The sequence below is a fragment of the Mycteria americana genome, chromosome 2, assembly GCF_035582795.1.
Source record: "Mycteria americana isolate JAX WOST 10 ecotype Jacksonville Zoo and Gardens chromosome 2, USCA_MyAme_1.0, whole genome shotgun sequence".
Classification (NCBI taxonomy): domain Eukaryota; kingdom Metazoa; phylum Chordata; class Aves; order Ciconiiformes; family Ciconiidae; genus Mycteria; species Mycteria americana.
Window position 1 is genome coordinate 118,091,552 of NC_134366.1, and position 26,975 is coordinate 118,118,526.

Below are 26,975 nucleotides of genomic sequence, written 5' to 3' on the forward strand. Positions count from 1 at the left end.
GCACAGGCTACTGCAGTGTTTCATCCTCTTCTGCTGGTTACAGAACTTTCACCCTTTGATTCTTTTAACTTCAGTGCAGTTGGGATGTGCAGCTTCCAGACTCTTCATGCAGCCTCTCCTTCCTACCTTTATATGAAAGAGCTCAACCAGCAGAAACAAGATTATAATCAAGAATTGTCCTAGACTTCTGCTCCAAACAACTTGATCAGAGCCTGGCTATAAGAGGTTGCCAAAGGCCCACAGGCTGCCGGTCACTCATCCAAAAAAGCCTGGAACACTTTGAGAGCCATGAAGTATCACAGTCTGGCTCACACAGTTGATATGTAACGTGGCATCCCTTAAACAAAGTGAACCATAGGGGCAAATGTAATTTAGAGATGGACGGGGTGAACAAAAATATACCACAGCTGTCTAGAAGTAACTTAAATCTTCATCTGAGGAGTACATCACTGCCAGAGATTTTCAACCATTCATTTAGACATCAGGAATATCAACATCTTTAAACACTACTTAGAGATGATGCTTAGGAAAATTGGGAAGAGAGCCAAAGACACAAATAACTACACTGAAATAACTTATAAGACTGACAAGAAACATAGCATTCATATTTTAAGCAATTAACTCGCATTTAACCCAACTGTCTCAAAATGCTATACTCTGTAACATACGGCACGTGCTATATTAGTGGGCCACACCACAGTTAACTCAAAGGAGCGTGAATTCCTCACTCAAAGAAAGAGAGTTTGGTGATGTATGACAGCCCTTAAAAGTCTGCTTCAGAGTGGAAAGTTACTGCAGAATAGTTTGTATATTTTAAATTCAAGCCTTCATTTAATCTACCACAACTCCCAATGTGGGCATGGCCTAAATCTAATGATTATGTGTCACATTCACCCATTATTTGTATTTGGCCAAAGATAAAAACCTAAAACAGTGACAAAATGCCAGCCTTTCTGCCACTAGAATACAGCACACCCTGGATTACTGACAGACACCAGGACCCTTCTGTCACCTCCAGCTCCATGATAGTACATTGATTTTATTACTTGTTTCTCTCCAATGAGCACAAACCAAGTTTGGCACTCTGTCAATTAAAAAGCAATTATTTTCATAAGATGCCAAGAATCAAGCAAAAACTGGTCAAAAGGATGAAGACATACTGGAATATCCCACTAGAGCAAAGGTTTGGTTTCCCTTCAGGGTAAACTAAAAAAAAAAAATGGGAACCGCTATACAGCAAAGCCTTCAAGGAATACTCCTGCTGCTACAGCAAAGACAAAATACACACACCTAAAGAAAGGAGAAAGGAAACACTGCAGCAGACAGCAAACCAGATCCCCTTTATTACACTCTCTATTCATTTGCTGTACTTCTGGAAACTCCACTGAAGAAACATATTAGATCACAGCAGAATAAATTTGACATTAACTGAAGGGACACCAAAAAAAGTGCTTTCCCCTACTGCATTGCAGCAGAATTGTCAATGATGCTCAAAACGCCTTTAAATCTCTGACAAAAATAGCGACTCACGTGATTTACACAAGCCATCAGATGCGTGGTTCATGTTATGGTTCTCTGTTATTTGTCAACAACACATTATGTCTCCAGTTGTTCCTTCACCCTTCTTCATGCTTATGGTAAGGAAATTGTAAGAGGGCATGAGTGCTCTTAGCACTGGGCTGGAACCCTCCTTGGTTTCTGCTCTCTAAGTCCACTCCTTTCCACGTCACACAGTGCCTCCTTGTCTCTTTCTATGCTTCAGACATATTGAATCTATTAATTAACATTTCCCATCTTCTGGTCCATAAAGATCAGAGTCCTAGTAACTGCAATATCTATATTTAAAAGTGGCCAATGTTTTGTTATAGCAATACAAGACTACATACAGTAGTGAGCAGGATTATCCACAATGCAATCTGCCTTAAGGAAAACTCAACAGGCATAGGCTTTTCTTTAACTTTTTTTTACTGAAATAGCCTGAAAAAAAAATTACTCTGAATTTCCCCCTTACATTTTTAACAAACTATTTCAAAGTCCACTGGAGTGATCACAGATGTGGAGTGTTCCTCCATATCTGTCTCATGCAAAATGGATACATAGAAATTTATCCTTGAAACAGAATTCTCTTTGAAAGTGTTGAAGGAATTAATGCAAATTCAGTAAATTTCAAGTTATCCCATTACTGCACTTCAGTCTTGTGAAGAAACACTACTTCTGAAATACCTGTTTCCTGTTTTGGATATCCATGACCTTCTAAAACAAAAATTGTCATGTCATAAATGCAAGTGGAGATAAGCATATAGCATGCGTATGCATTCAGGCTATTTGCATTTACTCCCTTGGCTGCATGTCATTAATACCAGATTCTGTTTGGCTGCACTAAACCAACCATGAGACATTCACACCTGTTCCAACATCATCGTACCATCTCCAGGCAAAAAATGCAGCAGAATCATATATATGTGAAGCCATTTGACAGCCTATGCATCAAGAGATCACAAGTAGTTCCGCGTTAACACACCCAAAGACGAACGTGACTAGCGTGTGCAGGCACGTGCATGCTTTCTCTCTTGATTTCCCTCCTGCCCCCATCTTAACCACATGAAACTTTTTGCTCCCTACTGACTACAGAATGACACATACAGAAAAACAGCTATCTGAATTTCAGATCGCATACTAATGTGCATGAACAGCAAAGGAAAAAAACCCTAATCCTTATATTAGAGAATATTAAGACCTAAGGGGGGAAAAAAAAAAAAATCACATAAGCCTTCTACATACATCTCCCTCTGTCTGAATCAACAGAAGACAAGGGTGCTTTCTTTTCCTTTCCAATGTTCCTCAGCAGCAGGGCTTGTCACCAAACTCATGTCTTGCATCAGGAATAGTCTGAAGTATTTCAAAGCGGGGGGACATAACTCTCCACTGGTGTTTCAAAGAAAATTAGTTCTCAGGAATTCCTACGAGATGCAGTATCTGGTGCATTCAGGAGGATAAACATTAAGACCACTGAAGTACCAGAACAATATCTTACTTAAAGGAGAAAGTTTAAATATATCAGTGTTTCTGCATCTCTTTTATCAAAGCTTTAAAATATCTTGCTCAGTTGGTGTTGCTACACAGCTGCCTTACCCTCCAAGTCCACCCAGCTTTAACCGCTCACTCCTTACACACCAGCCTGTGCTCCGGGCTCCAGTGCAGCTGAGAGGATCCTCATTCTTTCTCCAGCTATTCAGCTTGGAAAATCATACATTTACACAAGACAGGAGCCAGAAAATTACTGGATGGTGGTCAGTTAAATAAAACACTTGGCACCAATAAGACACATGGGGTACCATAGGTCTTTACACTTCATGAATTCTCTGCTATATTATTACTAACACAATTACTCTGGGACAGTTGTTGAGCAGTGCAGCAGAGAAAGCATTGGCTAGAAAGTTGTCAGCTGCACACACACACACAAAAAGAAGTCCCTGTCTTCTGCTATAAGGTTTTTGCCTTTAATTCCTGAATTGCAGTCAGTTAGTGACAGGCAGAGGATGCAAATCCCAGAATGTATCTGTGTTCATACTGCCTCACATTGCAGATGGCAGCAGAACCTCTCCCCAGCGCGAACAGAGCAGTCGTGCCAGTCCTCATCCCTCCCTCCCTCCCTCCCTGCCTGCCTTTGCGGACAAATTGGAAAGTGGCATTTTTTTGAGGCATAGTCCTTTCAGCAAATTCCAGCTGGAGCCCTCTCTTCCATCAGCCAACATACCATTGCATCACTCCTTCCATTTTCATCTAACTTCCCCCCACACCAACTTGTTGATTTCTGTCCTTAACGCCGCATTTTGTCCATGAGGCATTTCATAAAATTTTGTGGCTGCAAGGAAAGTTGCAATTGTAGCAGAATCAGCCAGCCCTAGAGTTGAAAATCTCTATTAACAACTTATACTGCACACTGGCTACTGTTTTACATACTCTTCACCCACCCTCTGTAACCTGGCTCTTAATCACCTGATTTCCCAGGCCCACATTCAGAGAATTGGAGAGAAAGGAAAATTTGTCATATCCATCACAGCTGGGACCCGAACCTCTTGAAGGGCCCATTTATCATGTGATAACACACTCCAGCAAAAAATAAATGCATTTGTCTACATTTAGGGGGCAGGTGAGAAGGAGATAGGTACGAGCACAAGGAGGAGGGAGGATTGGACCTCTATTTGTTCTCAGGCATCCTGAAAAATCACAGCATGGGTTAAGTCTTCTTCCTTATGACCAGAGCCACACTCTTGCAGAGCAGTCCCCATGTCTCCTGCCTGCAGCACAGCGCACTGCCCGAGAGTCCATTAGCAGCACAGCTGGCACGAGCCCCTCCGGCTGCAGGCAGCCAAGGCAGCCCTTGCCACCAACTCTCCAAGAAGGCAGGGAGGGGGAGCGTTAACTGGCAGCCAGCTCTGCCAGGCTGCTGGCGCCAGCCCCGCTCGGGGAAGCTCTCCAGCCAGCCCTCGCGATTCACAGCAGCCGGCAGGCTGGGAAGCATGTTGGCCCGGACTCAGCTCGAGCATGAGGCAAACCATAAGAGCAGGTAACGCTGCAGCAAGGCTGTACGCAGCACCGACCCCACCTGCCCCAGCAGCGGACACAGCTGTATGGCATAGCAGCCGAACTATGGCGGAGGACTTGCATGGCAGCGAGCGTGCAGCGCCAGCCAGCACTGGAGGGGAAGGCGATGGGTTGGCCCCGCGGGATTGCTTTCTTCACCGACTTCAAGCTGGTGTTCCAAGTCACGAGAAGCAGCGGCGAGAGCTGGTCCCCGTGCAAATGTTTCGAACCAAATCAATAGTCCAGCTGAGCGTACTTCACTGTAAAAGCCGTCCTAGACGTGGAGCAAAGACTTCCCAGCAGCAGAAAGCCCTCTGCTTGTTCTGCGGCACCATCTAGTGCTAACGAAGCAACAACGCTCTTGGGAAAACAAACCCTAAACTCTAAACGCCGAGTTTAGAAATAAAGCAAGACACAAGCACATAAATACATATCCAAAACATGCAAGGCAACTAACGATAACGCGTTTTCACTTTACACATGATAGGGCCTACTTCTGTCACTCCAGTATCAAAACGTTTCTGTCAAGTAATCTAAACTGGTTGCACACCAGTTAACATACCAGCAGCGTGCACCTCGGAGCCCAGCCACGCTCATTACCGCTATTCCCATTAGACTCCGCAGATGAGCCAACAGCCATATGTTCTTTAAACGTACGTGCAGCCTTGCAGCTGCCTCTCACTCCCGTTCCAGGCTGGAGGCTACGCTGCTGCACCACGTTCGCACTGGAAATCACGGCTGAAGGGCAACAACAGTGCCTAAAACAAAGACCCGTCAGCCTTTTGGAAGGTCGTCACTCGTTGCATTCATACACATCATCTCCAACAGGTACTAAGGCACAGGAAGAGCTGAGCCCAACTCCCGGGGATGCTGGCCTCTACAGACCATTAGCTTAGAGATTAATATCCCTGCTCATACTCAAACAACCACAGATCCCAGGTGGTTCCCTCCTGCTCTGGAAAGTTACCTCTACTTGCTCCAATTTTATTACCACTAGTAGTTGTTGGAGTTCAGGGGGCTTCTTTTTCTATTTCCTACATCCAGAAATGTTCACTACTTATTATAAACCTAGATGATACAAAAAAAATTTTTTTTTTTCCAAGAGCAGCTTAGTTCTTATCCTTTTTACAGCTGCTTATTTGCAGCATCCAAGGGATGATTCCTGTCACACTGAAGAACTTCAGTGCCAGATTCTTCAGCCTTCAAGTATTCCAGCAAGTTTGACTTTAAAATAGTTGAAAATGTGATTTTTCTGCAGTGATGAAGTCTCCAAAGAGTTATAGAGTTCACATCCTTAAATTGTGTAAAGATCTATGGCTTTTGAAATGTTGAAATGTAGTTGTTTTTCAAACTCCCCATTGGATCCAACTGAATAATGACAGTCTTGCATTCTCATGGACAAAAACCACTTTGAAAATGCTACCCAAGTGATAAATGCGATTAATTAACTCTAACGAACACAGCATTCTTAAAATTCACATTTATACTTCAAATGCCCCCACCTTCTTCACTATTTCTGCACAAATTCAGCACGTACAGAAACCTACTTATTTTATGTGCTTGTAACAGAATTGTTCATTCAAATACAAATAACACCCCTGCTTTAAAAGAAAGTCTCCTCCCCACCCCCATCTGTAATAAAATTACAGATTAAACTTTGGGAGAAAAAAAACTATGTTAATCTATAGAGCTACTTACTTATATGCTAAAGTGTCAATGATATATATTTAAAATGACATAGGTAAAGAATGAACCATTCCAAAACCAAACTAACCTTCCTCTTCACCCCAGCCCCAAGTCTTGGTTTTAAATCCTATGCAAAAACCTATGACCTAAGTAGTGATTAAGTCACTTTTACATGTTCTTGCTGGACAGCAAACACCATTCCTAAAATTATCCTTGCTAGAATGTTGAAGTTGTAATGACTAGGGCATTCTCCACATTAAACTGACTCTCAGTTGTTTTGGTGTGGGCACCTCTTTTAGCCTCCAGCAGAGCCCAGAGGCACACATGATGCATCTCTCGCAGTCAGTACCGATACTCAAAGCACAGTTTTGTGCAAGAACCTCTCTCACGTCTCTGCTGCTCCTGTTAACGTTCTCAGTCCTTTCTGGATTTCAACATATTTAGGTAAATCTTGGAGCATATTTGTGTATTCTTCCAGAAGGCTTCAAGAGTTTGCTACACATTTAGCCAGCCCAACTATGGAAACAAGTGCTTTATCTCTATGGCAGATCTAAGAATCTGTATGTCCTCCCTCATCATTAGAAACAGTCTTTTTAAACCATAACTATGCCTTGCATAATTAGCCAAGATTAAGGAAGACCGAGGACTAGAGAATCAATTATTTCTCACTATTTCGAGTGGTTAAAGACGACAAATTCAGGTCTGACAATCACCCAATAAACAGTTTTGTTTTCTGAATACAAGCCTTTGGGAAGTGAAGTGATAACAATGAACCACCAAGATGTTACAATCAGCAGAGAGGCAAAACACATACATACCTCTTATTCTGAGTGGACAGAATTACCCAAGATGCATCACCATCTCAAATAATGAAAGCCAGCAGAAAGGTACCAAAAGGTCAGTTAGAAAAACAAAAACCACAGGATAAATTAAATGGGCTGTAAGCAAATGTCTAGTAAATAAGCCACAAAGACTGGACACCACTTATTTTCAACACTCAAACCTGAGCCACTAAGCTCCCAAGACTTAGTCCTTAATCACATAATATACCTGCAACGCTTGGTGACAAGATCTGCAGACAAACAGTCACACACAAAATCTGCTTGAGATTAAAAAATAATATTCATTTTCAAACAGTGGTGCTCAGCAGGACCTGATCAACAACAGGGAAAGCTAGCACAAATGTGTTAGTTTCAAGTTTTATTTTTCATGTTGGTGAAACACACAGCCTCTTCTCAAGAAGCAGCATCTGTAGAGCTGTTACAAACACATTTTGTACTCTAATACACCACAGATTTGGAAAAAGAACAAATAAAGCACAGGTTTCACGCTGCACTTGGGCATACCAAGTCTTAAGGTACAGATAATTTAGAAATCTTCCGATTTTACATATACATTGCATTGGCCATCGCTCAGCCTTCATGCACAAAATTAATTTTATTTTTCTTATAGTCAGCACTGGTTTTGGAAACTTTTTTGCTGTAAATGGTATCTTCTCCACTTTAAATCACTTAAATGATATTTACATAAGTGTGCAAATTGCTTTGAAAGATAGAAACAAACACTAACACATAATACACAGACAGCTTCTTCTATAGTTAAACATTTACTAAGAGGCAGTTAACATTCCTATCACACTTTCATTGCCTAAAATAGGAGAATAAGTTATATAAAATAGACCATCTTATTTTCAGACACCTCCATTTCTGCAGATTTGGTCTTTGCAGCAACATTGCAATCAAAGATTAAGATTCTACTCCTAAGATTCAGAGAAGCCCCTTTCAATTCAATGGCAGCTTAACATGTTTAGTACAAGTTACTTTTGTCTCATTTTCCACACTTGGCACAGGGAAAAGAGAAAAAAAGCTGGGGGAGTGGGAAGACAGTCTTGCACATCTATTTGATTTTTCTGGCAATATGAAAAGTACGCTTTAAGAATCTAATGCATAAATTTTTATTTTTCTTTTAAGGGCATGTCAGTGTTTCAAGCACAGTTTAAATAAAGTCTGGAAGTTCTTTCACAGAAGCACACAAGGCTCCCAATTTTTCTTCTTATGCATGTCACCTTCTCAGATATATACAATTGTTCACACACACAAAAAAGTAGACTCCTTCCGACCATTCAACAAAACTGGTTTCAGAATTGGAAGCAGCAGGAAAAGCTTGAAGAAAGTTACTTAGTGTTCCCAGTGCTCCTACATGTACAGTTGTTTTTCTACTTGTGATAAAGACTCCCCATCAAAAGTGCACGGTCACCTTTGTGAACAAATTCAGAAGGCAGAAGTCGAGTAAACTGGAGTAAGTTGCTCCAATGGTGAAAAAAGAAGAGTTACAGGAAAGCGTTCAAAACCATCTTTCATGTATACTTGTAATCAGAGAAAAACAACTCCATTCCCAAAACTTCATTCAGACTATTTTACAGAAGAGCAAAAAATTCTATATACGTCATTAATAACAAAGGGAAATTACCTGTCAGACAGTAAAGAACTACAGGTGTAGTCTCAAATAGCTTTAAAATCCAAGCTGATTGTAACATAATACAAAGAGAGAAAACTGCTTTTTGAACACCCATTAAATTGAATAACGTGACTTTTACAGCAGCCCTGCCTGCAAATCATACTGTAGCTTGTGCACCACCCCACATCACAATGCTGCTGAGTACTATCCACCCCAAGGAAAGTGAGTATTAACCCTCTAAGTTTACCTTCATCACAATTATGTCTGCACACTGATGTCAGATATCACATGTGTCAGACATATGCTTGATATTTTTGACGACATCCAATTCCTTAATACGGCAGAAACCGTACCAACACTTAACACTGTGCTTCTGGTCTATTGTTTATTGAACTTTGGGCATCACTTATCACACACAAATCCCTGCTGGATTCCAAGTGATCTCACCCTAGTGCAGATCTTGATTAGGTTCTTCTGAAGAAACAGACCACAGGTACAACTTCCAGTGTTGTCAACTTTTAAGCATAAAATGGTCAAACAAATTTAAGACACTACAGAAGCTTGCAAAACACAGGACAACTTGAAACCAAATAAAAATAGAGAAGATGCATTAAAATTTGGTTACTTTGAATACTGAGCTAGTTTGAAAAATGCCGTTTGTAAGAGATAGCTGTTCTATCCTTTGAAAATATGAAAGAATGATCTTTGTAGACTAGCGTACTGATTACTAAATAAACACCTAGAACACTCATGAACTCAAACATATCGTTGAAACAGTCCACCTAAGTTTTTGTTGAACGTTGTCTTCAGAGCTTTATATTCAATACACATTATCTGCTACCTTCAGTTTCTTTTTTGGTTATGGCATGCTTCAGAAACACTGCTGAGGAAGGCTGTCCACTCCTTCCATTCCCAAGGTGTACATTACAAACACTATGCATTTATTTCCAAAGACTTCAGGTCAGTAAAAATCTTAAGATGAAAGATGTGTGTGTACTTTTAAGCTTGCAAGATAGCTTCAAACTAGTTGACTTAGTATTTTCCACACCCACATGGATACTGCTTGCAAAGAATAAGGTATTAAAATAATATTTTGCAATGGAGTAAAAACATGTTGAAAATAAACTGAATGCTCCCCCTAGTGCTTATACTAGTGAAAAATCCTGCTTGGCACAGTCTGCCTTAAATGGTGTTAAAGAGGAGATAAACAACCAGATGAATGATTATATATTTAACTCAGAAAACAGTCACAAACATATTACTGGGACCAAAAAGTGTCAGCTGTTGGAATCCAGCATTTAAAATTTCGTACCGCTTTTCCTACTCTTGTGCTTCTGGGGTTTTCGTTTCTTTTAAACTGTGCTTTCAGTAAAAGTTTCTCTCAAATTTTTCCCCATCAACTGAAGGCAGGGCCCTGAGGAAGCTCCTACCAGGTAAGAGATGAAGTCAAAGATGTTTCAAGATGATAGGTACAATCATGGTTTTTCTCTTGTATTGTACCCAGAAGCTGCCAAGTTAATATTAGCATTTCCATATCACAATTGCAATGAAGCTCTGGTAAATCTGGTACCTTTGGATACGCTCAACATCACAAATAAGTCAGATATCTAAGACAATCTACGTCTGTAGCTAGCATAGTCCACCAGAATATTCATCCTCTTCCTCATCAGCATGAGAGCCCACTGCGGCTGGTCCTCTTGCTTTGTCTTGTGCAGCGTTTGGTGATTTCTTCTTGATTCCACCTCCTGGGACCACCAAGGTAAGACCAAGCTTGGCATACTGACAATAACAAGGCAAGTTTAATTTTTGTACTATCACAGAAGTAAAGTCTTGTTGAATTACACTGCACAGAAGTGACTGACGCTCACAATAAACAAGCAGGTAACATTCAGTACAGAAAACAGATTGACGGTGCTTTCAGAGTATATTTTTCCAGCTTAGAATAAGCCTAACATTGGTTCATTTTTTCTATCAAACACTCTTTGAGAATGGGATGCGAGATCTGTATTGATACTGCTTATTATAGAATAATTTGGCCACATCCTACAGCTTCTATGGTTGAAGCTTTATGTAAAAAAAAAATAATTTTTCAGTATGCAGCTCTGTATACATTATCTAGTAATAGTTCATGTAAAAAGTCTTACAAGTGTTTTTCAGTAAGAATAGTACCTTAATTTTTACTATTCAACATAGTAACAAAGTAAAATAAGTCTATACTGTTACAAAGTTTGACAGGGATGGATGTCTCTTTTACCTCATACCTTTCCTACCCTTATACTTCCTACAATTTACAACTACAATTAAAAAAAAAAGGGGAGGGGGGGACAACACAACTACTTTCTTAAAATTAAAAAAAAAAAATATTTCACTAATTAGTACCTTGCTAAGGAATAAGTGCTGAAAAAAAAACCCATTCAACAATGCCATCCTGTAAGCATCATATTCTGTAATGTTTATGCACACATATGAGCTATATGTTATTTCTGAGATAAAGCATAAGCAGCAAACTGTTCTGGCCCCTAAGGAACCAAGCAGAAGGGAACTGAATTTTGGTCAACTCGTCAAACAAATTCAGCAATTCCATAACAAACTGCTCTTTCACCTAAGCCTTCCCATCATCTGAAAGGAACAACAATGTGGGAATTTGCATTGGCAGGCGGCAAACTAAAAGAATACATGAAGTTCACAGGCACAAGGTAAGATGACAGAGCAAGTCACAATAAATACATGGACCCTGCTCTTCTTATTTTCCTCTACTAGAAGAAAGTCTCTCTCAACCTGAACAAGCAAAAGGATTATAAAAAAAATGCACAGGAACTGCCTACTTACATCATTGTCCATGTATTTGAAGAGTGGCAAATTACAGACTTCAGAAACTTGATCCTGATCTTGCTGGTCATACCCTTCTAAAAGTTGCTCTAGTGCTGCACAGTCTTCACTTCCATTAAATCCTGGTATACTGAAGGAAATTAAGAGTTCATTTAGGGCACTTCAGCAATCTACTTGACACTCAGCTATTCTATCTTTAGGTGCTGCTGATTAATAGCAGAAGAAGCAGCAGCTTTTAAAAATCTGATGGACTGCTTAGTCCACAGAACTGCCTACAACCACTTTGATTTCTCCAGGTACATGGATCATATCCATAAAATGAAACTTTCAGTAATATTAGTTTGCATGCTGAGAATAAGACTACAATCATAGACAAGACAAAAAGAGAATATTAGAATTTTTCCTGACTAGTCAATAAACTCTTCCTCCACTTTACATACAGAAAAATTCTGTAATGAGTTTCCACGTGTAAGAAACAAATTGAAAACTTGGAAAATATGAGCAAGATGTTTAAAGACTGATCTTGAAAAATTCTTTCTAAAAATAAAGTACAATTTCACTTACACATATGTTCAAGTCATTTCACTAAAATCACAGTTTAAGAAAAATACGTTGTTTCAGTATTTTGTTACTGAACTCCTAATGAAAGGTGAAATGAAGAGTTGCTGGGAAAGCCTTGGGAACCAGGGTTAAACACTAATGCAGATTTTGACACGAGAATTTTCTCCTGGATGTTTAAAGAACATCTTCATCATTTCACCATATTCAACTGGACTACTTTCTGCTTCCTAAATTATCTTTCAGTTCAATCAACTACTTAAAAAAAAAAAAGCAAGCTACAAAAAGTAGAAATCTTGCTTTTCTTCTTCCAATGTATGACGAGGGCAAGATCTCCTAGATCAACATTACCAAAAATGTAGTAATTCACATGCTGCAAACCTTTCTTTAACAAAACCATTTAGATTAATCTTTCCCTCAATCTAATCACCATACTAGACAGTTTAATTGATCATACTGGGATGCTGCTATTGCGCATTTTGAGACTGCATTCCATATTTCCATCCTCAAACTGTAATAAAATATGGTAATGACAAGTTAGAATTTCAACTTTTTAAGGGCCTCCACACGTGGCATGGCAAAAAAATTCTGAAAAAATTAAAATCAGTTAGCAGCATCCAGAAATACCCACTTTTAATCCTAAACATTTGTTTACAATAGCTAACCCATCTCTGTTCCATTTGAAAAACAGACACAACCCAAACGATATCAGTAAGGCAAGAATCCCAGCCATAACAGTATTCTGCTCAGTTTTTAACAAGGAAAAAAAATGGGAAGAACTTCTAATTTCTATCTCATCACCTGTCGTACATAACTACTTCTTTATGACTAACTTTTTATTTTAGGTTCACTAAGAAGAATCACCATGGTAATTACAGCTAAATCTGTTAAGAGTGAAAAAAATCCCTGATAGTCCTATAACAAGGAATGCTATTATTGTACTGTAAGTCAACAGAAGTACAGGCTTAAAAGTTCTTGACAGACAGCATTTCCATGGCTCTTTCATAAGAGTAGATCTATATTAATGAAACATTCATTTTAAAATTATAGGACATGAAGTAGACTTACCTATAGCTTTCCCTCACACATCTTTCTGCAGCAACATAATCATTTCTGTGAAGATGAACTAAGACTTGAGCAATAGTTTTCTAAACAAAAAAAAAAAAAACCCAACCTGATGACTCTTAGAAATTAACAGTAAAATAAGAGAAAAATACTGGACTGCTAACATTTAGCATGAAAAAGGTCATTTCAATCCGCAATGATTCTAAGATACTGACACAAGAGAGTCAGTATGAAATAGAGCTGGTATGAAATACAGCTGGTATGAAATAGATTATCCCCTATAACATTGTAATGAACTGTTGCACCAAGTAACAGTTTTTGTGGTTTGTTATTTTTGGTAACGTTTTTATTTTTTATGTGTTTGTTGTTTTTGACAACTCCTGTAGATAACAGCATCTTATCTTCAACATTATAGTAGTGAAAAAAGCACAGTTAGAGGTTGAGGAAACATGCACTACCACAAACTCATAATTTAGCAAGGAATGTATCCCTGAATCAAGAGGTACGTATTGTCAGTCAGATGTCAGTAGTTACCCAGAAAAACTTGAAATGCACTATCAGAAATTGTCTCTTAGAATTTACCTTATAGCATGTTGGGTAATTTTCAATTTCCTTATAAATACTTTTTTCCTTTTGAAGAGACAATGCAGCCTCATCTAATCTAAAAAAACCCAAAAAACAGTTAGGTGTATCAGTACCAGGACGTAATGAACCTGAGGCTAATTACAAAGTGTTTAACTAATACATGGTAAGTCTACTGGAATAAAAAGCAACACAATTAAAAATCAGCAGTACATCTTACTAACAGACTAGATAAAGAAAATATATAGTCAGCAATTCCTTTTGTATACATACAGGCTAAGAACATCTCTGGTATTCATTCAGAGAAACCTCATTTTTCATAACATTGTAAAAGATGTTATGCCTCTTACCCTAACAGATTTCTGTATGTCACGAGGTTAGTATAAGCTATCCGTAAGTCTGATATCCATGAACTATCAATATTAAGTCACAGTAACTCCTTCCGCGTTTGAATACTCTTTTAATCGTCATAGTAAACTTCTAGAAATTAGCAACAGCACGTGAGCTATAAAGCAGCAGAGCAACCAAGTCTTTCAGATATTCTGAAGCTATATTGACTTGCTTTCACAGAAAGACTTTCAAGTTACTTTGCAAATTTCCTTTTCTGACTACAATGCTGCAGTAAATAAAGTGTCTTAAAAGTAGAGTTAGAAACCCAGACAATTTCTTAAAGGAACTACATGTTTCAGTGAAGCAAGACTAAGCTGAACTGCAGGTCAAGTTTGGTGCTAGCAGTGAACAATTACAATAAATTCCCATTGAGACTGCAAGATACACTCTTCTTTAGGAAGTCCAGAATCAGACTGCTGCAAACAGATTTCTTTCCTCAGGTTAGTCACCTAATTCCTGTTTTATATTCCACAGCTATAAAAGACTTTCAAGTACTTTCTACATATTAGTGCTGGAAGAAAAAAAAAAAAAAATTCCTGAAGTAGTTTAAGAATTAATGAAAACTGGTGTATGTGCTTTCTACCTACCCAACAAACACAAAGGAAACAAAGCCTTACAGCCCACATTCTCCCATCCCAGAACACAAAACAGGTGGTTCCTGGATGAACATGGCATATCTCACAGAAACGGAATTTTAGTTTGAAACACATCTCAAAAAAGAATTAAGTAACAGTATATAAACCCAACAACAGCAAGAAAAAAAACCCCAATGAAAATCACCATTAAAGATTCAATTACATTAAAAAAAGACATAAAGCTATACCTGCGCCCTCTGACTAGAAGTCTTGATGCCTTCCCTAGCATTTCTAATGCTTGCCGTAAACGTTCTTCATTCTAGAGAAGAATAAAAAGAATTCATGCATTCGTATTTCATTTGCATAGAATTCAGACCACTAGACCTTAATGTAAGTATGTCATCTGTAACTTAGAACAACTGTTAATTATTATATCAGCAATTCACACACTCAAGGGAAACATGAAGAGTATTGGTGCACCCACAGCCAGCTCCCATATGGATCTACAGAGCAAAGTAGCATCAATGCGAACTTGCTAATCTGGAAACACGTGACAACTGACGATAGAGAAGTACACGAAAGGCAGCAGCAAAAAGGCAAATCAGCTGTTCATGGGATGGGTAGAGCATCAAGCAAACTCTTCTCTTCTGTGCCTTCAAGGATTTCAAACTATTTTAGGCTCCAGGAGTCAAAAGCAGCCATGTTCCCTACCTTCTGGGCTGCCCAACAAGAGGCAGAAAACTTGACAACGTACAAAATTCAGATTCAGTCAAATCCCAAACTGAGAAAAAGGCAAAACAAACTGACTCCTAACTTTTATAATCTCCTTCTCTACAGCATAAGCAGCCTTCAGCTTCATGACTCAGTCACTGATGTGAAAGGAAGGAAAAATAGTTTAGAACCTAATTTTAGGCTTTTTCTTAACTTTATAGCTGACACTAAACACCAATTCATTCATCTTCATATACTTTCTGGGACTGGAAAGTTCTTTGCTGGTGGGGTGGGAAAAAAAAAAAAAAAAAGACAAAAACAACCAACCCAAAAACCCCCCACTTACTTCAAACACTGATGCTGCTTGCTGATAGAGCTGCACAGCCTTCTCTGGGCTCACATTTTCTATTAACCTGTAATAACATAAATCATTTCTCTTCAGATGAATTGAAAATAGTTTTTACCTAAAAGCATCAAAACGACAAGAAAGAAAACCAAAGGCATACCCATGCCCTGCATGCATTCTAGCCACTGATACCACAGACTTACTTTCCAGCACGTTCCAGTGCAATAGCTGCTGTATCTGGTGTCCCGTTCTCCAGGTACATCATACTGGCTTTCTCGATCAGCTGCACTGCTTCAGGGAGTCTCTGCATCTCCTGCAAAGCAAGTCAGAGGGACGCTGCTGTTAGGAATTATGCTTACGTACAATGAAACAAATCAAAGCAAACTGTAATATCTTACTTATTAAGATTCTAATTTTTATTTACAAACTTGTAGAGAGAGGGAAAGTTGACCACCAACTCCATAAAATTCACTTGTAAGTACCAAACTTTCATGTAAGGCATGAATTTGTGGTAGTTTAGAGCAGAAGCAGCACCACTCTTCCATTACCATCTGACATGAGGCCCTCATCTTTCCTTCTACAAAAGAAAACCCATTCCCCCCCCCCCCCCCAGTTACAAATGTCACTTCCCTAACCTACTGAGGATATTGGTGGGGACTATGAGTCAACAGAAAAATATCACTTTAATATGCAATTCACTTACATATATTTGTAAAATGGTTCAGTGCACAATATTCTTCACTATCTAATAGAACTTTTTAATAAAAAACTAGTAAATGAAAATACCTTTAGCATCATGCCAGCTTGTTCATAAGCTCTGCAGAGAAAAAAAATTACAATTTAGTTAGATATGGTGTATTTCAGCAAGCTGTAGTTACACAGCAAAAGTTAACATGCATCAGCTATCACTTCACTGTTAATATTTAATGCTTTGAAGATGTTTCAAGTGTTTTATTTAATGAGACAGTGCATGTGTAACATTATCTTCCACAAATGAAGTACTTCAACCACACTCCCCACTAAAATTCTATTCTCATGATCTGATCCACAGTCAATATTTGGATTATTTGTCATTATCTGCTTGCTTTGAAGTACTCTTTAATTAAAAATTTCTTTATAAGCTCAACAGTGTAGAATTTCAAAATTACAGAAAGTTCACCTAAGAAAAAATATTTGATATCAAAAGGTGCTGAAGAATGTCACAATCATCATTTCTTCAGATGGCCATTGCAGTTTTTCAGACTTTCCTAGCCCGCACTTCCATTAAACTGATTTTGAAACAGCGAAGTCACTTGAACCATACCACCTACTACAGCAAGATCAAAATGATAGTTCATGCTTGTACCATATGTTAGAAAATTTGTTTCAGATTACTCAGTGCTTCTGTACTTACTTGGCAGCATGGAAGAGACTGGAAGCAACATTGTCAAAGTCAAGGACAAAAGCCACAAAAAAATAATGCGGAAAAATTATTAGCGTACAAAATCTTATATGAGTACTAGTTTCAAAGCAAGGACTCCCATAAAGGCAAATCAAACCTACTACGCTAGTAGGCAAGGTGTCAAAAATAAATGCTTCTAAGGACAGAATAAATGCAACATACCAAAGTATAACTGCATGTAAAGTTGTAAAAGGCACATTTATTTTAAATATGTTCCTGGTTACTAATTACTACTACAAGAACTGTAATAATGTCAGAGTTGCATTTAGTTTATACTATCCATTTGTAGGTATTTAAAAACAACCAAAAAAATAATTTATGAAGCAGTACCTAGACATCTCAAGCACTGGACAGCATCTTATCACTCCAGATGTTATTAGAAACAACACAGATTTTCTAACCAAAGAAGTTCTTTAGTTTTCCCACTCAGAACGCACAGGAATAGTCTTTTAAAAGACAATTTTGTTATATTTACAAATGCGCAAATATATTAAATACATCTTCTACCAACCCCCATTACCCCATTCTAAGTAGCAACTAGACAGCTTCTCGGAAGAAAGAATAACAATCAATGAAAAGATACGCTTTATTGTTTTCATGTGCCTCGGCTTCCCGTAAACAGGCTTCCCTTGCCTGGTCAAACTGCTTGGCATTCTTAAAAGCAACAGCTGCAAGAAATCAAATAAAGTTCTTATTTACAGCTTGCCAATTTCCTTTTTTTTCAGCACTTCTGCTCAAGAATTTAGCCACCTAAAGATGCAAACAGACTCTTTAAATGGTTGCAGTTTACCAAGCTCTTAAAAAAAAATCCCATGACAGTCCTCCTTGCTTTATTAGTCACTTAGTTACCATTAAAAAAATTTATTGTCAACAATACTTCCATACCATCACTGTACCATGCATTGTGCATAATGTGTTTAGCTGGACTTTTGGAATTCACTCATTCTGTATTTTGATTACAGAACTGTAAAAATGCATATGGATATAGTTTTAATCATTAGAGGTTATACAAAATCAGTATAGCAGGAATAGAAGCGTACCATCAACTAAGCATACCTGTAACAACTTCCTCAACACAACCATTTCAGGGCACAAATATATATTTTAATATCCTATCAGTCTAATGGAGATAGAAGTAGGATTTAAAATAAATTTCAATTTATAAATGTTCCAGTTGCTCTTCCAAGTTTGTATTTTTTTTATTCAGGCTTAAATGATTGAGTAGGAATGCCTAGAGTAAGAAGCCAAAAAACCACGATAAATTGCTATTATCAAAAAGAATAAAATTGTTTAAGAGCAAAAAGGAATCAACTAGTAGGAATTTTATATTCAGTGTGACACCTGCAGTGGAAAAAAAGGAGGAAAGAGATCTTACTATGCCTAAAAAAACTGGTAGCATCTCTCTACCTTACTGAGACAGTCTTTGTAGGACATACTTCATAAGATGATGAAAAAGCAGAGTTTTAAAACCAGCTCAAATATTTTTTGTTTTGTAGGTAAAGTCAAAGGATTTGGGGGTGGACAAGTGAAAGAAGAAAAGCTTTATTTTTATCACACATAGTAATATACAAAGCAGAAGCTGTAAGCATGAAAAAAATTAAAATTGTTTTGACAATGGTTATAGATTTCCAAGTACAATTTGAAATTTATTTTACAGTGCTACTAAGAGTATTTTTTTTGTGGTGTTATCTTTGTCTTCACAACAGTTTTACTTACACATCAATGTACTGAAAATATGTAACATATTAGCAGGGATTAAGCTTAAAGAATACTTTGAACCCATAAAGTATATGGCCATATTTAGAGCCATACATACCTGCCTTCCCATATTCAGTAGCTGCACTGTCATAATCTGGTTTCCACTTTAAGAATCCAGTTTTCAGACTAAAATGCAAGAAGAAAGGCCTATTAACAATTAGCAAAGATTTTATGTTTTACCTTCAAAGCACTTCAGATATATTTAAAACTTTAGACTACCTCTGAAAAGGAGCAATTACCTATATGCCAATACTATGGTGGCACCACAACTGTAAAAATAACTGCGAACATTGTTAGGAATTGCATAAAGCACTGCAATGATCTCCCATAGTTACATGCCTCGCCCTAACATGCTTCTACTGTCCCCAGAGTCTTCACAAGTCCAGCTCCTCAACAGTAAGAAGTCAACAGAAGAAGAATACTTCCACCTGCACAATGTATCTCAAGACTTTAATACCACAACACCTGATAATATTTTTTTTTCTTTTTTTACACATCATGAAGTTTCCAGTGTTCATCTACAGTCATTTTTTGCTGCTGAGAATTACCAAAGACTCTCCTTTGCATACACAAAAGAATTTACTTACCAACACAAAGACAAAGCCTCATATGTCATTTATATGTCTACAATAGATCATGACCTCAAGTAGTATGGCCTCAAGTTGCGCCAGGGGAGGTTTAGACTGGATATGAGGAAATTTTTCTTCACTGAAAGGGTTATCAAGCATTGGAACAGGCTGCCCAGGGAAGTGGTTGAGTCGCCATCCCTGGAGGTATTTAAAGGACGTTTGGATGAGGTGCTTAGGGACATGGTGTAGTGGTGGTCTTGGTAGTGTTAGGTTTATGGTTGGACTCGATGATCTTAAAGGTCTTTTCCAACCTATATGATTCTGTGATTCTATGACACTAAATGGCACTGCGCACACACACAGACATATAAATAGGGAAAAATATACATTGCAAAATGAGGTGAGTCATCAAGCAATGTTGACTTCAACATTATGAATTCCTCACTTCTAAAACAAATATAAAAATTACCATAACTTTAGAGTCCACTTCCATATATGTTGTAGGCAGATACTTCAGACACAATACACGCTTAATTTGGAAAAACAGTTATATATAGACTCTACATTGGTTTTGCTGTCTTACTTGGATGAAAGCCACATATTTAAAGCAAGCCTTTATATTGTGTTATTTTTATCACATGTAAAGTCTCAAATGCATCGAGCTGAAATACACAATGCTTTAATCTGCATACGGTTTGAGATGTAGGTGCCTTTTATTTCAAATGCTTTCGAGGATAAGCTTAAAATGAATTCCAGTGAAAGGAACTTTTGGTCAAGTCATTTGAATAAGATACTCTGGTAGAGATTTTTTTTATTCTGAGGAGGTCTCTCCTCTATCACAGTTTATATTTTTGGTCCATGATTTCAGGATGGCCCGACACTATTCTTACTAAAACTATAGCATCTTTGGATTAGTCAGCTCTAGTACATCTATTCTGTAGTCTGTGAAATTGAGACTTATAAGCAAAATGGCTATATTCAATGTTAAAACACACATTAAAAGACTATCATATGTAGATGTTAAGCCCTCTAAGCTAAATGTCAGCACAGGTCTTTGAGGCCATCTAAAAAGAAACAATCATAAATTTCTCATAGGCAGGAAACAAACACACACACCATCTCAGCAAGGTTAAGTAAGCTCTTTTATTCACCACAATCCCCATAACTCTTTTTCTCCAGTTTGCCTTTCTCCCACTAACTTTAGCAGAAGAGCAGAGGTGACTCCCCTCGCTTTTTGGTTATGGTGAGAGCAATAAAGGCTATAGGGCCCTTAAGGAAACTGCTCAGGCTCCAGGCCTCCGAGCCATACAGCTTCACCGACACGACTTTTTAGTTTTAGGGCCGTTTTAGTCTCCAGTTCGGGGAAGAGGGGTGCCCTTCAGCACCCACCCCCTGTAGGGATTGACCCGAGGCAGAAGAGGGGCCAAGCAGCCATGCCCTCCCACTCCCCCCACACCGGCCTCCCCCAGCCCCACACCTCCCTCCCCTATCCCCGAGGTCATATCGCCTGGCATGTGCGGGCCACTGCTCGGCCCCCTGTGAGGCCACCACCTCCCCACAGGCTGCTCGCTCCCCACCGCTCCGCGCAGGGCATCATGGGAGCCGTAGTTCCCCTGAGGCCTCCGCTCCTCGCACGGGCGCCGGGGAGAACTACAACTCCCAAGGAGCCCCACCACCACCACCACCGCGGCCCAGGGGTGAGGAGAGGGTGCCGAGTTGCAGCGCTAAGTCGGCGGACAGCAGCCCCAGGGCTCAGAGGCCGCGGGGGAGGGCGGCCGCGACGGCAAGCAGCGCGTTCCGCGGAGCCCCGCTCGGGCAGGAGGCGATACAGCACCTCCATGGGACAGGAGAGCCGGGCAGGCCTGACAGCCCGGGCGCTGAGCTAGCAGCCGTCGCACCCCCTCGCCAGCTTCCCCCACCCTCCCTCCCCTCCACTCACTATTTCTCCGCTTTAGCGATGTGCTCGAGTGCCTCGTTAATCTTCTGCGCCGCCATCTCACCAGCGCGGCGGGCCTGCCCGTGGGCGCTCGCCGGCGCTCCTCCGCCACCCTGCGCTTCCGCTACGGAACGCCGCAGGGCTCACGGGGAGTCGAGGGGAGGGGCTTGGCCCTCCGTCTCCGCACCGCGCTTGCGTGGCGGTGGGGGCCAGGCTCTGGGCAGGCTGCGGCCGTTGGCAGCCGTTGCCGCGTCAGGGCGGTGGTACCTGGAGCAGCACCTGGCATGGCGGGCGCGGTGGCCAGTGGGCCGCAGCCAAGGTCTTGATGGGGGAAGCTGTCTCGCTCCTTCCCCGGCAGCCCTGTGGGTGGTATCAGCTGGCAGTGGTATCAGCTGGCAGGGGTTGTGCAGGTGAATGGTTGCTCACGGTGTTGGGCTGTGCCTCAGTCCTGGGAGGTACCTCCCTTGCAGGAACCCCCAGCCCCGTCCTGTCCAAGGCCAACAGAAGCGTTTTAGAAAATAGGAATGAGTGCAGGCCTGCATTTCCGAGGGTTTTGCAATGGAGGCCAGTTTTTGGTAGAAGTGCACAACTCATGGGCCAAAGGCTTGCCCTGCTCTGAAAGAAGCTTCCAGAGGCCTTTTTGCTGAGGCATACTCCTCTGACTGGTTCGGTATTTGTAAAAGCAAGAGGCTGTCTCCAGTCAGGCTGGCACGGAAACTAAAAGCAGAAGGCATGAGTGGTGGTTGAGCACACCAGAGTTGCTAACACAGGCTGTGCAATCATGCAAGATACCCAAATTACACACTCAGTAACTGAATTGAAAATGTTACAGTCTGTGTTACTGCCCATACGTCCAGTTTCCTTGACTCCTTATTTTTGTTCATCTGAAACATCCTTGAGTAACAGAAGATCAGTGATTGAGTCCAGGAAGGTGTTTATTCTCCTAAGCTGGACATCATTATTGTCTTCCAGGAATCTGAATAAGAGAAGTATGTATCAACACTGGAGAGAGAAAGCAAAGTAAGAAGCTGGTTAAACTTGCAAAACTCTTACCAGAGCATAGGAGTCATTGAAAGTCCACACTGTTTACAGAAATCAGAGCTTTGCGATTGTTTCTACCTTAAATGATGAAAAGAAGCAATATTTACATGAGCTGTTTTACTCTAGGTAGGCGTCAAACTCACAGGTCTGAATTGCTCTCCCTTCCACTTCCTTTTCCCACATTCCCTTGATGACATGGAAACTTAATTTTCTAAGTTTGGTTCTTGCACTGCACTTGAGTGGCTATCATCAATTGCAGATGGTGGAAAATCGCCACTAAATCTTACATACTATTATTCTGTGTCCTAGAACAAAGTGGGAAAAAAGGTTGTAGAGAGGTTTTTCTTTTTCTGCTTTCAAAAGCAGATGAGCGGTCACGGGAGTACTGGGAGAAAATAGTTAATCTTCCATAATGCATATGCAAAAAGGTTTCTGGCAAGTGCTCACTGGTAGCAGGTAAAAAGTAGAGGAAGCTATGATCGGAGAGATTCCTCTGTCATCATGTCTGTCTTTTCTTTCCCTTGCTATGGCAGCCAGGATAGATCTGGCCATATAACTGTGAGCTTGCTGCAGTGCCTTTCAAATAAACTTGTGTTAGCTGGGAAAATGAAATTGTAGAACTGCAGCATTAAAGGACAGAATAATCTCAGAGTGTTCTTCTGAAGCACCCAGTTAATGACTTACTGTTTGTGTGTTTGTTTGTGCTAGTGCTCCTGGCCTGCTGTGTTCCCTGGGTTATAAATAGCTGTTCACTTTCTAGTGAAACTACACATGTGCACTGTCTGGTTACACTTTATACTGGAATAACCAGACGAAAGATTTCCAAGAGTAGTATTAAATGAAATAGGATATTCCTGGGTAGCTTTTATTTTGTAGACATGGAACCTCCGGAGGTTTTACATCTGGGAAGGATCATATCACAGCATCTGGTGCTTGGCTGTGAATTAGAATTTGGTGTTGAAAAACGACCAGGTACAACGTGAAAAAATTTTACAGTGATAGCAGTCGGAGTGACAGACTTTATTTAAAGTATAACCTTACCGGTTTTGTTTACTAGGGAGATGTGAACTCAGCAAATAGCTGTACCAGTAGAAGCCATTGATCATTAGCCAGTCCTCAGCTGCCCATCACTACACCTTGCAGAGGGTTTCTGTCGAGCTAAGCATTTCTTCATGTATACCATTGCAACCAAAGGCATCAGGTTATCAAAAATGAGCTGCATAAGCTGATACAGTTCATTTTGTCTGAAATGGGTTAAAAAGCACCTGTGTGAGACTTCATGGGGCTAACCTCTGGCAAGAGGCTGGAGGCAGGCAGCTGGGGACAGCACCTTCCACCATTATGGCTGGGTCCACCCACAGCCGTGGCATGAGGACATCCTGGGCTTCCTTCAGAGAGCTGTTGCTAGTTGTAAGAGACTATCAGTATGATCATAGCTAAATTTGTTTCCCAATTAACTCTTTTTTTTGCTGTGAATATGTCATGTTCTTGTTCAGAAAGTCAGGACTGACTGCAGTGAGTTGTATTTTAAATCAGCTGCTGAATCCTATCTGCTACTCCACTGGATCTGGAAGTTGAATTTAAGTTTTCCTAGATCTAGATTTCCCAGCTCTGTCTGATACCCTTCTTTGGCAGCAGGACATGGAAAGTTCTACCTTGTAATTTATTAGTGTCTGAGTTGGAGTCGTAACTACAATAACAACAGCTACACCACCACACTGAGGAGATTACCTGTGAGGAAGGGAGAGGGATCTACATATTTCTCCTCCCAGGCAGACTGCTACTAACACTAATGGTCTAATGAACAATTGGCTCAGACACATTTTGGGCCCGTTATATACAAAAAAAAGTGTTCTGTGATCACTCCATCCCAGTGCCAGCACCTCAGTGCTCCAGTACCTTTTCTTTTCCTGTCTTCAGCATTAAATCCATATAATTCATTCGGCTGTGAGACATTACTAGTTCCTGTCTTAATGGATATGGCAGAAAGCAAACAACTCTGAGGGCAGCAAAATTAATAAAGACTGGTTTTCTGTAGATTTGTGTCTCCCTGCGGATTGTCTTTAATTAAACAGCAGAAGACTACAGCGTGAGTATGCCTTTTATTAGATGTCAGAGAATAAAGAGAGAGACATTATAAATATCCCAACGGGGGGAAGGAGGCTTTCCAGAGTCATTGGACATGAGGAGGAGGGTGTTCTGGTGTCTAGTAAGGTGTTCCAATGTGAAACATTCATAATGCCTTCCCCGCTATTTATTGAACACACATAATTTACATGTTCCTTTTCCAGGTTAAGTAAGGTGGCCTGTCCACCTAGGTAAGGCCGGTTGATTTTGTCAGTGGGTAAGATGATGTGTCCTGATTACCAAGTCCCTTTTACTCGCTACCTACTATCCCTCCTGCCTCCCTTGCTTCCAACAAGAGTCCATTTCCCTAGATCCTGACAACCCGCAAATGTAATTTATTTACAGTCAAATTAATTTTATACAATAGTTTGCATATGACTCACAAAGATATGTACAGTATCTAAAGCTCTTCTGAAGGAGAGTTGAGCCACCTTATCCTGTTGGATTTTCAAGAGCCCAAGGTCAGATAAAAGCCTGTAATTGCCACCATACCACTTCCCACATGCTCCAATGGAGAATCTGATGAACTCGATATTGTTGGCATTTGTTACCTCCTGGACTGCCTCCTTGATAGTTCCTTACCACCTCAGCCACTGCATCAGCAAGTGATGATAATTTGCTTTCGTATCTGATGGTTATATCCACCACCAGTGCCTGACCACCCTTAACAAATATTAGGTCAGGCTTGTAGAGCTTGTTTTGGTGGTCTCGTAGGAGTGGCTCGTGAAACACTAGCCAACCCTTCTTTTGAACTTCTTCAACCAGTAGATCACACAGTTGGTTATGTCTTTTGATCCTAGCTTCCTGAACTGGTCGGCAATACCCAATAATATGTGTGCAAGTCTCACTCTCAGCTTGACAGTGCTGGCAGATCTTGAGTTTCCTGTCTACCCCAGTTCCCTCATGGAGTAGACATTAGCTCTTAACTGTAAGGTGGTAATGAGCTTCCTGTGGGGAATGCCCCTATAACATTCAATCCAGTTGTTACTAATCTTGTCGTTTTCAAAGTTGGCAATTCCACGGCCCTGACACGGCAACCTGGTCCAATTCAAAAATTCTTCCTTCCGCCAGTTACTAGATCTTGGAAGGATGACCTTTAGAGCAGAAATTTCCCATTCTGAGACTGGGGCCTCACCGCAAACCACTTCTGGAATCACCATGACTGCTTTTGGGTCCCAGATTGATGGAGTTTTCCCTTCCTCCCGCAGCAATCCACAACCTTCTAAATTCATTCTCGATGCCTTCTTGATGAACTACTGATTTTTTAGTGTCATCAGAACGGTGGACAATTCAGTGCAGCTGACAGGCCTGCATGCTTGGGATTAATCCCATGAGCCTGATAATACCCAGGCTTCCATTTCATGTGCTGGAATAAAGAATGATGTCAGAAGTACAGCCAAGTAGATGTAACTGCTCCTTGACAGCAGATCAAATGGCCAAGTCAAGGGCTTGGAGGTACATAGCCTTCACATCAGTGTGGTCAGCCTGATAAAACAATCAAGGGATAGTAAATCCTTTCAAGATGTCTTCCTTCTGAAAAGGCTTCAATGAAGCCTGCCCAATCTGCCTCAGCCACTCAGTTTTTCTGACGGTTCAGGTTTTGGTAACCCAACCCATGGGTCTATATATGTAGGTCCAGATATTTCGCAGAGCTGCTTGGGTCTATCATATTGAATGGTATGCCATTGATTGTCCAAGCAGGACAGTCATTGATTGTATAAGAATCTTTCATTGCTGTGATACAGAAGCCATGGCACTTCAGTTCCTGAGGCCAGTCAATTCACAGAAGACTTCAGAAATGTTGATGTTCTTCTGCATTCCATCCCAAGAATCACTCAGTAGCACCAAGTTGTCTGCAAAGGTGTCCTGGTTTCAGCTGGGGTAGAGTTAATTGTCTTTCCAGTAGCTGATACAGTGCTGTGTTTTGAATTTAGTATGAGAATAATGTTGATAACACTGATGTTTTGGTTGTTGCTAAGTAATGCTTACACTAGTCAAGGACTTTTCAGCTTCCCATGCTCTGCCAGGTGCACAAGAAGCTGCTTGGGGCACAGCCAAACTGGCCAAAGGGCTATTCTATACCATATGACGTCATGCTCAGCATATAAACTAGGGGCAGTTGGCTGGGGGGGAGCAATCGCTGCTCGAGGGAGCAATCTATGCATTGGTTGGCAGGTGGTGAGTGGTTACATCACTTGTTTTTTCTTGGGTTTTCTTCCTCTCTCTCTCTCTCTCTCATTGTTTTCCTTTTCATTAGTAGTAGTAGTAGTAGTAGTAATAATAATAATAATTTTTTTTTTTTCCAATCATTAAACTG

General features: G+C 40.3%; 1 protein-coding gene across 1 annotated transcript; it reads right to left on the bottom strand.

The window, feature by feature from the left end:
• Nucleotides 1–7,456: 7,456 nt before the first annotated feature.
• NAPG (NSF attachment protein gamma) lies at nt 7,457–21,632 on the bottom strand. Its single transcript, XM_075494356.1, has 12 exons — nt 21,494–21,632; nt 19,044–19,111; nt 17,811–17,895; nt 17,180–17,197; nt 16,573–16,603; nt 15,990–16,099; nt 15,787–15,853; nt 14,978–15,048; nt 13,765–13,843; nt 13,186–13,265; nt 11,560–11,689; nt 7,457–10,509 (listed from the first exon to the last, which is right to left on the bottom strand). The coding sequence occupies exons 1-12, from the start codon at nt 21,547–21,549 to the stop codon at nt 10,360–10,362; spliced, it is 945 nt and encodes a 314-aa protein (XP_075350471.1). The 5' UTR covers nt 21,550–21,632; the 3' UTR covers nt 7,457–10,359.
• Between the last annotated feature and the right edge of the window lie 5,343 nt (nt 21,633–26,975).